Here is a 17,007-nt window from a genome sequence, read left to right as displayed (position 1 = left end):
GTCATATGGTTACGAGGTATGGGTTATAGATAGGGTTGTACGGAGGCGGGTGGATGTGTTGGAAATGAAGAGGTTGAGGTCAATATGTGGTGTGAGGTGCTTTGATCAAGTAATGAAAGGGTAAGAAAGATGTGTGGAAATAAAAAGAGTGGTTGAGAGAGCAGAAGAGGGCGTGTTGAAATGCTTTGGACATATGGAGAGAATGAGTGAGGAAAGGTTGATAAAGAGGATATATGTGTCATAGGTGGAAGCAACAAGGAGACAAAACTGGAGGTGGAAGGATGGAGTGAAAAAGATTTTGAGCAATCAGGGCCTGAACATACAGAAGGGTTAGAGGCATGCAAGGAATAGAGTGAATTGGAACAATGTGGCATACCAGGGTCGACGTGCTGTCAATGAACTGAGCCAGGGCATGTGAAACGTCTGGGGTAAATCATGGAAAAGTCTGTGGGGCCTGGATGTGGATAGGAAGCTGTGGTTTCGGTGCATTACACATGACAGGTAGAGACTGAGTGTAAATGAATGTGGCCTTTTTTGTCTGTTTTCCTGGTGCTAACTCACTGAAGCAGGGGGAGCGATACTGTTTCCTGTGGGGCAGGGTAGCACCAGGAATGGATGAAGGCAAGCAAATATGAATATGTACATGTGTATGTATGTATATGTCTGTGTATGTGTATGTATATGTGTAAATGTCGATAATGTATATGTATGTATACGTGTATATGTTGATAATGTATATGCACATGTATGTATATGTGCATGTACGGACACTTATGTATACATATATATACATGTGTGTGTATACAAGTGGAAGGGCCATTCTTTGCCTGTTTCCTGGCACTACCTCACTGACATGGGAAACGGTAATCAAATATAACAAATAATATGTACATGTATGGGCATACATGTTTATATATGTGTATGTGAAAGGGTATCTTTCTTTGTCTGTTTCCTAGTGCCACCTCACTTATACTTAAACAAATACAATAGAGTATCTGTGATGCCAGCACAGGCCCATCCCTATCTACTCAGCATCCTGCCATATCAACACAGAGGAAAGTAAGCTAATATTTTGGAATATCTTCTTCAATGAAGCCTATAGTTGATATATAGATTCTGTGAAAAGTAGATGAATTCTATTTTTTTTTCTTTTTTACAAAGAGATGTAAATGAGGGGGGGCACTTTATGGTTTCTGCAAGGTGTTGGGCTCACCAGCTAAAATATAGTTTCCCAGATTTCTTAGGGGAGAAGCAACAGTAAACTTCCAAAATTAGCTACCTATCTCTCTATCCATCCATCCATCTAGTTATCTATTTATCTATCTATCAATCTATCTATCTATCTTTCTATAAGATAATGGACACTAATCAGTGGTGGTGGGTGAAAAAATTCAAATTTCTACTTTGCATCAGTCAAAGCTCATTTGGAAAAGCTGTTTTTGAAAATCTTGAAATGCTAAGACATAATATATTCTTATAGTATTCATTTTCAATCTATTGATATCTAAGAGAAAAGTGGGACCTTTAGTAAAATCGGTAAAGAGAAAATGGGGATGTTAAGAGTTTAGATATATTTTTGTTATATATAACTGACCTACTGTCCATCATTTCTTAATGGTCTCCTAAATATAAGAAAGCAAAGCAAAAAGTGAGCAGAGATAGCTAGCTAAGTTAGTGACATAATCATTATGGTAGCACTGATATGCCAAAGCCATTGGTTGGCCTAGCTTCATAAGCCCATTGCGCCTCGCTAAACTGGCATTGATAACAATAATAATAATAATGACGCCACCCCCATTTAGCAATTCAGTCCAAATATATGGAAAATTCCTCTGAAGTTTCACATTCAGCTTCAGATGTTAGGTCATGGTCAAGAAAGGGAAGATGAAATTAATACGTGTGTACCACTACAGATAGGTAGCACTAGTTTAGTTAGGGTTGGGACTGGTCAACCTTAACAATTAAAATACAATCAAGAGTGCTTTTACTATGCGATTAAGTTTAGATAATTTTCAAGGAAGCATATAGTAGTCATATACCAAAGTTCAAAAATAAGAGAATCTGTATGCAATACTTGCAGTAAATGGAGGAAATAGCAAATCAGAAGTATATCATATGAACAACCATAGAGAGATAGAATGATCAAAAATACACACACAAATATATATAAACAAAGCTTTAAAAGCCATTATACATGGATAAAAAGTCAGATACAGAAAGAGAATGAGAACAGGAAATATACAAACAGACATGGAAAGACATATGAGTAAAAAGAATGATATATACACCTGTTACAATGAAAAAACCTGTACACTGCCAAAGCTGAACATCAAATTATGACCTAGACAAGAAAGACTGAGAGAAAAATAGGTGGACTGAACAACAAACATACTGACTAAAACTATGACAAGCACTCAGATACCTACTTCTGTCTGCAGCTTTTCCAAGCGGATACAGAGTTTTTCATTTTCTGTAGTAACAGAATCAACCTTCAGCATCAGTTCTTCAAGTTTTTCAGTGCTGGTCCTGAGATTTAAAGAATGATTAATGGAATGCTCAGTGTAATACGATATATTTTACATTACAGTACCATCAACAAAATCTTGAAAATGTAGACAATGAAAAACTGGATTAGCTACAGCTAACACAACATACTCCACTCACTTGATGGTGGTATCCCGCTCAAGGAGGAGTTCATCATAGGCTGAAAGAAGGGCTCCAAGCTTGTAGATACTTGAGTGACTAATGTCTTTTGTGATGGGCTTAATTTTGTCTTCTTGTAGCCGGCCATACTTTATGTGGTACCTTACAGATGCGAAAATTTTCAAAAACTCTATGCCACACTTAATTCATCACTAATCAAGGCATTTTAGAAGGCATTTTCTATCAAAGGTCATTACACAGTAACTGAATATCTAAAATCTTGCAACTTAACTATATTTTTCTTAAGCTCAATCTGTACAAAACTGACAAAACCTTAATGGCATTTCATAAAAATAACATAACTACCGATTCAGTTGTTCATTAAGCCTCTTCAAAATGTCCTTCAAAACCTCAGTGTCATCTTTCCAATCCTTGAGTTCTTGATTCAGCTTGCTGATAACTTTAGTATTTTCATTTTTCTGTTCTTGTAAAGCCTTCTCCAAAGCACCCTTTTCTGCTGCTAATTCTTGAAGCTGAGTGGAAAGTTTCTTCACAACAGCTGCATTTCCATCCTCTGTTTTGCTCTGTGCCTCATGAATGATATCTGAAATATCAATATTCCTTAGTGACAGAATTGTCTAACATAATCAACATAACTCCCTTTCCATTTTGCAAGAACACAGAAAGTAACTGTAGTTATCCTAAACTATGAACTCAACATGCCTGGTGTTTAACAAAAATTTATGACAAATAATAAATCCAACATAAGGAGGTCTGCAATAAACATACAGGATTAGCCCTTTCATTATACAAGATTTACTTTGTTTACTCTACTTCATGAATTTAAAAGCATTTCTATTTCATTTTTCTTAAACAGCATCTACCTAAATTGTCCCATCATTGACCAATTCCACATAAAAAAATTAAAGCAAAGCCAACAGAGCAGGAACAATCAACTCTGGTGGCTATGACTGAAAGCAATCACAAAAGTTTTGGGGCTTAATAAGATTTTCTTCTGTATTTTACTGCATATCAAGATAATGCTGAATTCATATATAAGGTAAGAACCTACTGAAGAGAAGTGCACAGAAAAACAGTGAAAATCAATGAATAATTTGAATTGAAAGTTGTTAGGAATAATCAGGGGCTACATATTTCTGAATATATTGATAATCATAAATGCATGTGGCTTAGGTAAGAACTTAATGAAAACAACTGTGTAAATGAATACAAGAAAAATACAATTCATCATTCACCTGTCATAAGTTGAGTGTTTTGAACCAAAAGCACAGATGAGCATTTGGGAACTAGGAAAGACTTCAGTTTGAATAAGCTATTTCAAATATTTTTCTGAATTCACTAGATCCTCATTAATTCATACTTCACTGATTCATGCCTTGGCTTCCAAAACTAACTCCAATTACTATCAGTAAACAAAAAAATAAAAATTTTCATATGAATAAATGAAAATTTTTTGGAAGTCTGTATGAGGTGAATAATTTTCAGTTATTTTCCTGATTATGTAATTAACTACTAGTCTTTCCAGAAAGTATATAAATAGCATACATGTTTCAGCTATCTCTGCAATTCCTTTTTTGTGGTTAAGGAAAGATGAAGGGCAATATCTGGTGTTACTATGACCTCTAGCCCTTAACCCTGTATTTACTTTGAAGGCATTGAACAGAAATTCATGGAACTAAGAATTATCATATTCCTTGGTCCTTATCGCACAAAGTTGAGTCTGTGTATTAACCAGTACACAAAAACAAAAAAGTTCAAGTATTTTTTCCTATAGAATGTCTCTACATCATATTTTGCAGAAGAAAATGCCCACATCATAGCACACTTTCCTGTAAGTGTTGATTTGACAAGAACAGGCTCTGGCTGACAGCACAAATCCTCATTATATATCAAGTACACTATGGGTTTTTGCCTGAAACTGCAATACCGGCCCTTGCCTCGACCTTTCCCTTTCTGTGAGATCTTCCTCTTTTTATAATTACTGTACCAATGTTTGTGGTTTCTCTAGTAACCTCTCTTCTGTTGAGCACCATCTGTCTCATACCTCTACTGATATCTTACTCATTCTGAGACATAGTTGTCTACTGATGTCCTCACTAGTTCCTTTGTCATATACAACTATAATCTCCACTCACAATTCTAGATCCAAGGTAATATTTGTGCTTATTCCAACATCAACACACCTGTTGCATGCCTTATGAACCTTGAGCCCTCAACTTTGACATTATGTAGTTCAGGTGTGTCTCCTAAATACCATAGTTTTCCTGTTTTGTCTACTGATCTCCTAATTTTATGAATTTCATATCTTGATCTAAACTCCTGTTATGAGACTGTGGCATCCTCTCACCTAAAAGCTGATATCTTCTGCTTTGGGTATTTCAATGTTCACCACAGGTAATGGTTGAATTCCTCCCATATAGGTTTAGGAGGAAATGTAGCCCTCAAGTTCCCCATTCTCAATGATTCTGATCAAATCATTTCCCACCCTATCCATATTCCTGACCGCAGTGACCACTCTCCTAATCCTCTGGATCTGTTTTTCACATGTAGAGCTTCCCACTGAAACTATGCAATCTCACCCACAACTAGTTCACCTGGTCACACACTCATAAATGTAAATAAGTTAACGGCACCTCCCTTTCCTTCAGCCACTTCTAAGCGTAAAAGCTGGTGCCTCAACAAACCTGACTGGAAGACCTAACAAAACTTTCCTTTTTACTTTCCATGGGTAAATTACTGTCTCTTTTGTAGTGATGCTTATGCCTCCACTAAATGTATAGCAGAGGTTATTCTTGCAGGAATGGAAGCATTTATCTCCTCTTCCTTCATGACAGCCTCTTCTTCCAATCCATGGTTCAACCATTCCTGTTCTGAGGCCATTCACGTAAGGGATCAGGCACATTGAGCTTGGAAAAACTCTCCTTCCTCTGACTCCCATTCAGCTTTTATCACTGCCCATAATCACTGCAAGCACTTTAACCATCAAGCAAAGCATTCCTTTATTCAGAGGAAGTGCAATAATCCCTCCTCATTATCCACTGATGAATCCTCCTGGTCTTTAGCTAACGATATCTCTAACAACTCTTCCTTTCATTCACTTTTCCATTCTGACAGCACTCTACCTACCTCTCTCACAGATAATGCAACTTTCTTAGGTTCTCATTTCTTCTCAAACCCCACACTGGATGACTGTAACTTTCCTTGACCCCCAAGGCTCTTCTTCCTATCCTATGCCCCTCCCTATAATCTCTTTTTGGACTGTCCGAGAAGTGCCTCTGACTTAGCACCTGTGCTTGCTAGTATCTTCCATTTCTGTTTAAAAACCAAAATTCTTCCTTCTCTATTGAAGCAAACATCGATACATCCCATCCCTTAGAAGGTGACCATTTTGACCCCTCAAACTATTAACCTATTGATTTGATTTTGACATCTACTATTTCCAAAGTCTTTGAAACCCTCCTTAACTCCCATATCCTTAAAAGTCTTGGATCACACCATCTTCTCACTGATCATCAGCACAGCTTCAATTAGGCAAGATTCACTGGTGATGTTCTCTCTTATCTTGCTAATGTCCGATCATCATTTCTGAAAGATTTTGGGGGGTTATGTATATTTGCCCTGGAAATATCCTAAGCTTTTGACCGGGTGCAGCATCAGGGTCTCACCTCTAAGCTGCCCTCTTTTGGCTTCCCTCCTTAACTTTTCTCCTTCATATCAAGCTTCCTATCCAGCCAATTTATCCCTGTGGCTGTAGATGGATCAGCCTCCCCACACACTTTCTCCAACAACAGTGGCATCCCTCAAGGTTCTGTCCTGTCCCCTACACTTTTTCTCCTTTTTTCAATGATTTCCTCTCTTCCACAAATAGCCAAATGTACTCACACACTGATGACTCAACACTGCATTCATCCACACCCTTCAATTGTGCTCCTTCTCTCACTCAATCTGCATATTGTCTTGACACAATTTCCTCAATAAACTCAGAACTTGACAGGATATCCCAGTGGGGTATAATTAATCTAGTTCAGTTTAATGCCTCTAAGACCCATGTTCTAACCATCTCTCTTTCATAAACTCCTCACAACTCTCCTCTCTCATTTAACAGTTCTGTACTTCTGCCTCTTGACTCAATGAACATACTTGGTATCACTTTAACATCCACTCTTCATTGAACACCCCACATCATGGAAATATCTAAGTCTGCCTCTAAGAAACTGGGTGTCGAAACCTCTTTTCTTTCGACCAGTTGCTGTGTTTATACAAAGGATTGATTCATCCTTGTATGGACAACTGCTCTCCCATTTGGGTGGTTCTAGCTACTTACTTGACAGAGTCGAAAACGATCCGCCTTATAAACTGTCCCAGGCTAACTTCCAAACTTGACCCCGCTGTCCTACGCCGCACTGTTGGTTCACTTTCCCTCATCTATAGGGATTACTTTGGTTTTTGCTCCCGAGATCTGGCTGCTTGTGTGCCCTCACCAATAGCAAGACCATGCAATACTCAGCAAGTTGCTGCATCACATGATTACTATGTGGCCATCGGCAACTCAAGGGCGAGCCGTTTTGATACCTGCTTCTTCCCCTACACAGCAAAGCTCTGAAACTCAACCCTCTCATGTCTTTCCCAATAACTGTGACCTAGCATATTTCAAAAGACAGGTTTTTCACTTCCTCAAGTATCTGTAAATACTTTCCCTTGTCTTTTCTTTCCTGTTTCATAATTTTCTCTATATTTCAATTAAGGCCCAGCCTGGGAGTGAACTTTTGTCCATGACTAGAGCCTTCAACATAAAAAAAGTAGCATGATAAATCAAGACTATCAAAGCTTTTGATGATTTTGAATTCTTGTATTATATCACCTCTTAGCTTTCTCTTTTCTAAATTAAACAGATTCAAGTCCTCTAATCGGCTTTCATAGGATTTAGTGCTCAGCCTGAGAATCATCTCGGTAACTCAATATTGCACTCTCTCCATTCTGTCTATGTCTCTTTTTAGGTAGGCTGACCAAAACTGAACACAGTGTCCAAAATGGGGATGAACCAATGAACTATAAAGAGTAAGGACAAGTTTTGTGGAGTTGAAATCAGAAGCCTTACCTATAAATCTAAGAATCAGACAGGCAAGGAACAATGTGGTTTCAGGAGTCATAGAGGATATTTGGATCACGTGTCTGCTTTGAAGAATGTATGCATGAGAAATACTTAGAAAAACAGAAGGGTTTGCATGGACATTTAAGTATCTGGAGAAAGCATATGATAGGGTTAATGACACACTTTGTGGAATGTGCTAAGAAGATATGGCATTGGAGGAAAGCTATTGGAAGCAGTGAGGAGTTTTTATCAACAGTTCAAAGCATGTGTGTGGGTAGATAGAGAAAGGGGTGAGTGGTTCAAGGTGAAGGTGGGTCTGTGGTAGGGTGTGCAATGTCACTATGACTGTTTCCTTTGTTTATGGATAGGGTAGTGAGGGTGGTAAATGCAAGGTCTTAGAAAGAGGGGCATATACAGAGTATCTAGAGGGGAAGGAGCCTCGGAAGTGAGTCAACTGGTGTTTGCTGATGATACATCACAAGTGGCAGATCTGTGAAATTAAGAGATTGGACAAATGTAAATTAAAGCAAGGTTATCAAGTTTAGCAGGAGGGTGTTTCTGATACCTGGAAGTGAACATGACACTGAAATGAACCATGGAAGCAGAGGTTAGTTATAGGTTTAGGTTGGAGCATTTATATGTGTGTTGATGTAACCAAGATGGGAGGAGAGGAAGAGAGGTGAGACAAGCAGAATGTTTGCAGAAAGAAACATGGATATTCTGGCTCTGAGTGAAACAAAGGGTAAGAGAGAGGTGTGGTAATAAAAAAGTGTGGTTGAGAGAGCAGAAGAGGGTGTACTGAAATGGTTTGGAGATATGGAGGGAATAAGTGAGGAAACACTGACAATGATGATAAATTTCATAAGTGGAGGGAACACAGAAAGCAGAGAGACCAAATTGAAGATGGAAGGGTGGAGTAAAAAACTTTTGAATTATTGGGGCCTGAACAATCCGGAGAGAGAATAGCGTGCACAGGATAGAGTGAAGGGAATGATGTGGTATACTTGGGTTGACATGCTGTCAATGGACTGAACTAGGGCATGCGAAGTGTCCAGAGTAAACAATAGAAAAGTCTGTAGGACCTGGTTGTGGAAAGGCAGCTGTAGTTTTGGTGTATTACATATGACAGCTAGGGAATGGATGCAAGCAGAAGCAGTCTTTCTTTGTCTGTTCCTGGCACTAATTTACTAAAGCAAGAATGAAAAGAATATATATACCATATCAGAGTAACTAAAAAAATAGATAAAACTAAAGAAAAGGAAAACTGATCCATAAATGCCAGCTGAAAATCAGGAGCAACCAAGCAACATATCTGTCCTACCCTAATACCAAATACTATAAGTCGGTCAGTAAATTCACCCCAGTGGGAGTTGCTGATTGGATGACAGAAGATGCGTATTAGACAAGGAATGGCAGTGAATACCATGGAGATGTTTGCAAAGATGGGCACTGGCTGCTACCTCTTCACTAAATATGAGGCTGGACAAGATTCTAGCAAGTACATTTCCAAGTATCATATCTCATGCTCTTGAAACAAACTATAGAGTAGTGAAATATATGCAACAGTGAATATCAAACAGTACCTCTGTATACCAAACCTTCCCCAGGCAGTGCTTGCTGAGGCTGTGCCATCAAATACTGTGAAAGATGATTGTATTCTTGATGTATCTGTTCCATACGAGCAATCAATGCTTTCCTGTCTGCCATCACTGACTCTGGAGCATTCTTTGGACGTCTCTGTTTGGATATGGAAGAATATAGCACATTTCTTTAAACTTTCATATAAAAGTAAACAAAATATCTCCTGAAAAAAAACTGAATGAATATTTCCATGTCTATGCCCAAGCCTTTTTTACAATCTATCCAATCAATACATTAAACCCTCAACCTAAGAAACTAACTGAGGGATGGGCTGTCTATCAGTGCCAACTATACATTAAATTACAGTTTTTTATACTCTCACCAAAGGACAAATATACAGTGTGTAAACACAGCAATGTGTAATGTAAGAGTATCATAAAACAGAGAATGTGAAGTAAATGAAACAAAAGAATACAATATTGTGACAAAACAAATAATGCACTAAATACTACTCTAATCAACTAACTTGTTGATAAAGTCGTAAAGAGTCATGATGTATACTGGGGACCTTGAATAAAAATCATTCCAAGTCTGAATAACAAACAGTGACTCTCCTTTTTCTGCTACTTCCAGAAGAGTCTAGCGTACCTAGCAATAACAGTTGATCTACTCACTGTTACATCAACTGTGAGCAACTTTGAAAGCAATTCATTTGACCTTTTCTTTACTCCTTCTTATATCCAAAACAGTTTGCTTCTTAAAACCAGCAAAACACACCATGGTCAAGTTTCTTGGTAAGATGTGTGGTAATAAAAAGAGTGCGGTCGAGAAAGCAGAAGAGGGTGTGTTGAAATGATTTGGACACATGGAGAGAATGAGTGAGAAAAGATTGACAAAGAGGATATATGTGTCAGAGGTGGAGGTAAAAAGGAGAAGCAGGAGACCAAATTGGAGGTGGAAGGATGGAGTGAAAAAAATTTTGAGCAATCAGGGTCTGAACACACAGGAGGGTGAAAGGCATTCAAGGAATAGAGAATTTGAATGATGTGGTTTACTGTGGTTGTCATGCTATCAATAGATTGAACCAGGGCATGTGAAGCTTCTATGGTAAACCATGGAAAGGTCTGTGGGGCCTGGATGTGGAAAGGGAGCTGTGGTTTTGGCGCATTACACATGACAGCTAGAGACTGAGTGTGAACAAATGTGGCCTTCCTGTCTTTTCCTAGTGCTACCTCGCTGGGGGAGGGGGGAATGCTGTTTCCTGCATGGCGGGGTGGTGACGGGAATGGATGAAGGAAGCAAGTATGAATATGTACATGTGTATACATGTATATGTCCGCGGAAGGTTTTGTGATGGCTGCGTAGCGAGCCAGCACTTCAGCAGTTGTCAAGTTGCACTTCTCTGACCCAGGCAGCTGTTTCTTTTTCTTTTTGCCTCACCCACATGTAGACAACTGGCATTCTCTCGACAAACATACTATCTCTCCTTGTCACACATAACACTCGACAACATTGAGCTCACACAGCTCATTCTTCGTAACTAGATATTCCTGTGGTGAGCATTATGCGGTAGCTCTGCCTTTTCACAAAATAGTAGGAGCAAGATAAAAGTAGTAGGTAGGAACATTAGGCAGGAGCATTACACAGAAGTAATCAGGAGCCTCTACAAACATTGTTAAGGGTGAGGCACTAAAGGTTAAGAAGCAGCACTGGAGTTCATTAGTTATGAAGATTTTATTGGTATGGCCACCTTTATGAGGGAATTCCAGAATAGAACAGGCATCAGAGATATACATAGGTAGTTAGTTATGTACATCAGGGAAAATATAGGGTTATCAAATGCAAGAGTTAAAGTAGGTAATTAATCAACAGAATCTAGCAAAACCTCAGGAAGTAACCAAAATAATTGTAAAAATATGACATTTTAAACCTGTCTGCTGCTAGCAACAGCATAGCAGCAGATATCCACTGCCATGCATGAAATACTCAATCATGGAGTTACTGGTACATTTCAACTAAAACATTAAACATACAGATATGTATTAAATGCTATAAAGGTTAGGTTAGGTTTACATACATTCTCTGGATATCTTATACGTGTATTACCTAATTTCAAAGTATCTAACCCCATACTTTTTCCTGTATATATATATATATTTTTTTTTTTTTATACTTTGTCGCTGTCTCCCGCGTCTGCGAGGTAGCGCAAGGAAACAGACGAAAGAAATGGCCCAACCCCCCCCCCATACACATGTATATATATACGTCCACACACGCAAATATACATACCTACACAGCTTTCCATGGTTTACCCCAGACGCTTCACATGCCTTGATTCAATCCACTGACAGCACGTCAACCCCGGTATACCACATCGATCCAATTCACTCTATTCCTTGCCCTCCTTTCACCCTCCTGCATGTTCAGGCCCCGATCACACAAAATCTTTTTCACTCCATCTTTCCACCTCCAATTTGGTCTCCCTCTTCTCCTTGTTCCCTCCACCTCCGACACATATATCCTCTTGGTCAATCTTTCCTCACTCATTCTCTCCATGTGCCCAAACCACTTCAAAACACCCTCTTCTGCTCTCTCAACCACGCTCTTTTTATTTCCACACATCTCTCTTACCCTTACATTACTTACTCGATCAAACCACCTCACACCACACATTGTCCTCAAACATCTCATTTCCAGCACATCCATCCTCCTGCGCACAACTCTATCCATAGCCCACGCCTCGCAACCATACAACATTGTTGGAACCACTATTCCTTCAAACATACCCATTTTTGCTTTCCGAGATAATGTTCTCGACTTCCACACATTCTTCAAGGCTCCCAGAATTTTCGCCCCCTCCCCCACCCTATGATCCACTTCCGCTTCCATGGTTCCATCCGCTGCCAGATCCACTCCCAGATATCTAAAACACTTCACTTCCTCCAGTTTTTCTCCATTCAAACTCACCTCCCAATTGCCTTGACCCTCAACCCTACTGTACCTAATAACCTTGCTCTTATTCACATTTACTCTTAACTTTCTTCTTCCACACACTTTACCAAACTCAGTCACCAGCTTCTGCAGTTTCTCACATGAATCAGCCACCAGCGCTGTATCATCAGCGAACAACAACTGACTCACTTCCCAAGCTCTCTCATCCCGAACAGACTTCATACTTGCCCCTCTTTCCAAAACTCTTGCATTTACCTCCCTAACAACCCCATCCATAAACAAATTAAACAACCATGGAGACATCACACACCCCTGCCGCAAACCTACATTCACTGAGAACCAATCACTTTCCTCTCTTCCTACACGTACACATGCCTTACATCCTCGATAAAAACTTTTCACTGCTTCTAACAATTTGCCTCCCACACCATATATTCTTAATACCTTCCACAGAGCATCTCTATCAACTCTATCATATGCCTTCTCCAGATCCATAAATGCTACATACAAATCCATTATATATATATATATTTTTTTTTTTTTTTGTTTATACTTTGTCGCTGTCTCCCGCGTTTGCGAGGTAGCGATATATATATATATATATATATATATATATATATATATATATATATATATATATATATATATATATATATATATGTGTGTGTGTGTGTATATGAATGGCTCGGCCATTCTTCGCTGTTTCCTGTCGCTACCTCACTGATGCAAGAAACGGCAATCAAGAATAATAAATAAATATATCAATACTTTTCCTGATACACTAATACTGCCCTCAATAAAAATCATTCAGTTACATAGAATACTACAATTCATGCATATTATCTAAACACAACCCTAGCACTGCAGATCAAAATCACTCAATATTTAAAGGGTGAGCTTAACTAAACATGTACCTTTTATTCTTGTTACTTTTGAATGATTACCTGTACCATTCTCTTTTATTCCATGAAGATGTTTTTCTTGTGCGACAAGAGACAACATATGATTAAGTACCAATGTATAAGGGTTAACATACTCTTTTTCCACATCCATAAGACATTTTTGCAGTTCCTTAAAACCATCTTTGGCCTGGATTGCTCCCATTACACATTGGCCATGTGCTGAGGTTAACAGGGGCTCCCTAAACACTGAAATACAGCTGAAATAAAAAACTACAAGCAAATTGTAGGTCGGAGAAATACATCTGTAAATGCATGGTAAACACAGTCTATCATCTCCGATATATCAAATATGACAGCACAGGATTTTCTTTAGCGTGAATTTTAAGAATCTTATTGCACAATTATGGCAAATGTACATCTCAAGCGGTTCATCAGCAATAGGCAGGTGTCATAAAACCAAAGTGCCTACCACTATAACTAACAGATGTCTCATGGGTCAGAAAAGCAGTTGTCTGGCTATGCTAAGGTGTGTAACTGGAAGTGGTATTGGAATTAAGTGAATCTTTATAAATTAAAAGGTCACACCATCAAAACAGAGATCAAAAAGCAAAATCCTAAATATACGTACAAAAATGTAATAAACTGCTACGTAAATGTAAACTTTCATTCTATTAGGAATCCTACAGCATTAAAACTACATTCTCCTTACCTCACTGCACTCTAATATGGCATCACATCATTAGAATGTAGATTGCAATAAACCATAAAATAAAATAGTAGTGAAAAAATGCATATAAAAACATACATTCAATTAATATACGAGGTCTCCTACAAGTATATTACACTGACCCTGCCAAAATCCTTTTGTTCCTTGTATTTCAGGTTTCAGTGACACCAAACTGAGACTAAGGTTTAGTAAAGTTAGATTTAGGAGAGCATTGGCCTAGGTTACTCCTTTCACACATTGGCCTATATGGTAATGCTGAGGGTGACTAGAGGGGGAAACAGGGTTAGGGTGAGCACTGGCCTAGACTGCTCGTTCTAAGCATTAGTGTGGTGAGGCTGAGGGTAAGGTTGGAAGTGCCCTTAAGGTGAGTACTAGCACTGACTGCCCCTTTCAAATTTTAGCAATGCAAAACTGCTCCAAAGTGTTACTTTACAGAAGGCAACCTGGCGTGCAGGCCGGTCAGAGCCTGTGAAATCATCTGACCCCCAGTCTCAAGAGGACTGAACTTGGTGGACCATCCCCCATGCATGCAAAAATCAGCGACGTTTCTTATTCCTTTGGGTAATAACTTTTTCTCTCAGACCATCTTTGTGCCCTAATCCCCTTGCCAGTTATATACCCAAGCATCACTCATAGAGAGCCACTGGGTCTTCGGTAAAAAAAATATATATACAATCCAGAGAAGCCACTTTTATAAGTTTGATATCTTCAAGTTCTTCACCTAGGCAATCTTGTTTTCTCAACCATAAGGAATGTTAAAAGGCTGTGGAATCTGCTTTACCACCCTTCAAAAATATCTTTCGGTATATTACTTCGTTTGGTGTGGGGTCATGAGGGATATGGAAAACGTAGGGATACATGACGATATTATAATAATGTAAATTGTGGAAATCAAATAATATGCACTGCTGATATCTAAGGGCCATTTGTGACAAAGATCTCAATATTATTAAGCATTTTTTGAAAAAGAAAACGTACAGTACTCGACTTATCTGTGTCATGTTCTGTTGTTTGGATGGCAATATAAACAGTGAGTTCAGATGTGTAGGGACATTTGAGAGTCTGACCCTGTGTGGAAGAAATCTAATAAACATTAATTTGAATCCTTAATAATGTAGACCACTGAATCTACTTGGATCAAGCCCTAACCAAACTTTACAGCAACTGTAGATTGAAGAAAAAATATAATTTGACAACTGTTGCTCAGAAATGAAATTTAGGAACTGTGAAAGAACTATTTCATTAATTTTGAAAAATTAGCGACAACAACAATATAAACATTTAGAATAATCATACATAGCAAACCAGAGAACAGTAACTTTGGTATATCAACAAAATTAGGGAAGTGCTTTTGTAAAGGATGGACCTGACGAAGTGAAATCATACTGAACTGAATTATAAGGCATTCAAAGCATGATAGGCATTTATACACTCTACAAGTAAGTTTTATTTTAGAAATACAGCATCATTTGCTTTGTATATCGACATGTGAACCAAATACAGCTTAACGTAGAACAAGCACTAAGGGTTACTTTTACGGGTTAATTCCCAGAGAAGTTGCAAAATTTCTGTTATATGCAACAGATAGATCCTTTTTGTTTTAAAGCGTTCTGATATACTTCACTTAACTCGCAAATTGAAATTACAAGAGGGTATCTAACGATAGAAATATTAAGGAAATCAATGAAAAATATATCACAAAAAATCTGTGGGTGGGAAGTAAAACTATGTCGCTAAGAATAAATGTTTTTGATAAGCCGTCCAGAAGATGCTTACTATAATATGTTGTGACGCTTTAGGCATCCATCCTGTTCATTAACCATATACTAGATTTCAGCGAAAATGTTACAGGTGCATCACAAACTGTTAAATGTTGATTTTGGGTCTTTTTATCCTACGATTTTCCTGTACTTCAAAGCCCTGCTCAATTTGAGAAAACAATATAGCTGTTGGAGTTACAGGTGCCACAACTAAAAGCCCACATCTTATATCACCTCTGTGAACTGTAATGATGCAATTCTGAAAATTTCGTTGATTTTTTTTATGAAATAGAAAGGCGTTAGACGTACACTCAAACATTACTATTGTTTCTCCAACATCGATAACAGTCCTTTTGAAAGTTCCTGACGTCATACCTTTCTTTTAACATAATTTTTCCACTTTATCATTATGCTCTAACTCAAGCACCTCTGCATGTTATTCATTGATAATGTAACGACTCAATATCGCTCCGCTAAGTGTTACCTACTGACGGCGACTTGACGTAGTAACAGGTCACAGCGCTTGACCTCACTTGACCTCCTAACCTTCAGAGAAACGTGCTTGGTGGCGATGCACCAATCAGCGACGTTCTTTCGGTAGATTAGCATACCAAGAGCAGTCACATTACGTGACCTGCCACAAAGTCATCGCGTTATCGGTAAAGTATCACTTCGTGGAGCAATACTGTGTCACTACAGTACATCAGCTTATGTAATAACATTGAGAGTGAACAATAAAAGTTGTTAGGTTTGGCTAGGGTGAACAATGGCCAGTGTGGTGACTTTCAAGTGGCAACTGTCCTCCGGTAGTACTTTGGCTTTTGTTGTGATAAATAAGCACAACAGTATTTTATATATGTTAGACCTGTTACAAGAAACAAGAAATCAGTTTACTCACAAGCCAGCTAAAGTAGGTCTGAAATTCAGTTGACAAGCCCGATGATGGTCTGTAGAAGGGTCACATGGCACTAAGGGGCAATGTTGCTCATGGCGATTCCCCCCCCCCCCCCATTCGCCCCCATCCCCAAATGATTAGGGTCTTTGATCTATACATTATATAGTCACGCAACAGAAGCGTTGTTGGCGGTGCTATTATGCTATTGGTCACGTTAGATCCCGAGTTGCCAACTTAGCAGTTTTTTTTGGCGTTAGATCTAGATCTTTTTATAGTGATCTAGAGCCTAAATTTCGTATTTAATGCCTTAGCGCGTTTTTCGACACTTATTTAGAGCCAAACTTAGTGTTATTTCAGTATGTGAGGAAGTTCAAACATTAATTAGAATGTTAATGATCTAGTCATTTTAATCGAAACCTATGAAAATAACAAGG

The 17,007-nt window shown here is 38.5% G+C and overlaps 1 protein-coding gene across 4 annotated transcripts in view; it reads right to left on the bottom strand.

The window, feature by feature from the left end:
- The window catches only part of LOC139758449 (uncharacterized), a 74,162-nt gene extending 57,478 nt beyond the window's left edge, over nt 1-16,684 (bottom strand). The window contains exons 1-5 of one of the 4 annotated variants that reach the window (XM_071679895.1): nt 16,577-16,684; nt 9,340-9,493; nt 3,010-3,247; nt 2,665-2,805; nt 2,427-2,526 (exon numbers count right to left, since the gene is read on the bottom strand). In XM_071679895.1, the coding sequence (XP_071535996.1) occupies nt 2,427-2,526; nt 2,665-2,805; nt 3,010-3,247; nt 9,340-9,463 (603 nt within the window). In that variant the 5' untranslated portion in view covers nt 9,464-9,493; nt 16,577-16,684. Of the gene's footprint in view, nt 1-2,426; nt 2,527-2,664; nt 2,806-3,009; nt 3,248-9,339; nt 9,494-14,896; nt 15,014-16,576 lie in introns of those variants that run through there. The other 3 variants (XM_071679894.1, XM_071679893.1, XM_071679892.1) reach the window with 3 other exon arrangements.
- Between the last annotated feature and the right edge of the window lie 323 nt (nt 16,685-17,007).

Source organism: Panulirus ornatus, chromosome 30 (assembly GCF_036320965.1).
Source record: "Panulirus ornatus isolate Po-2019 chromosome 30, ASM3632096v1, whole genome shotgun sequence".
In the NCBI taxonomy this organism is placed as follows: Eukaryota; Metazoa; Arthropoda; class Malacostraca; order Decapoda; family Palinuridae; genus Panulirus; species Panulirus ornatus.
The sequence above is the reverse complement of the archived record's forward strand: the minus strand, read 5'-3'. Positions and strand labels throughout refer to the sequence as shown.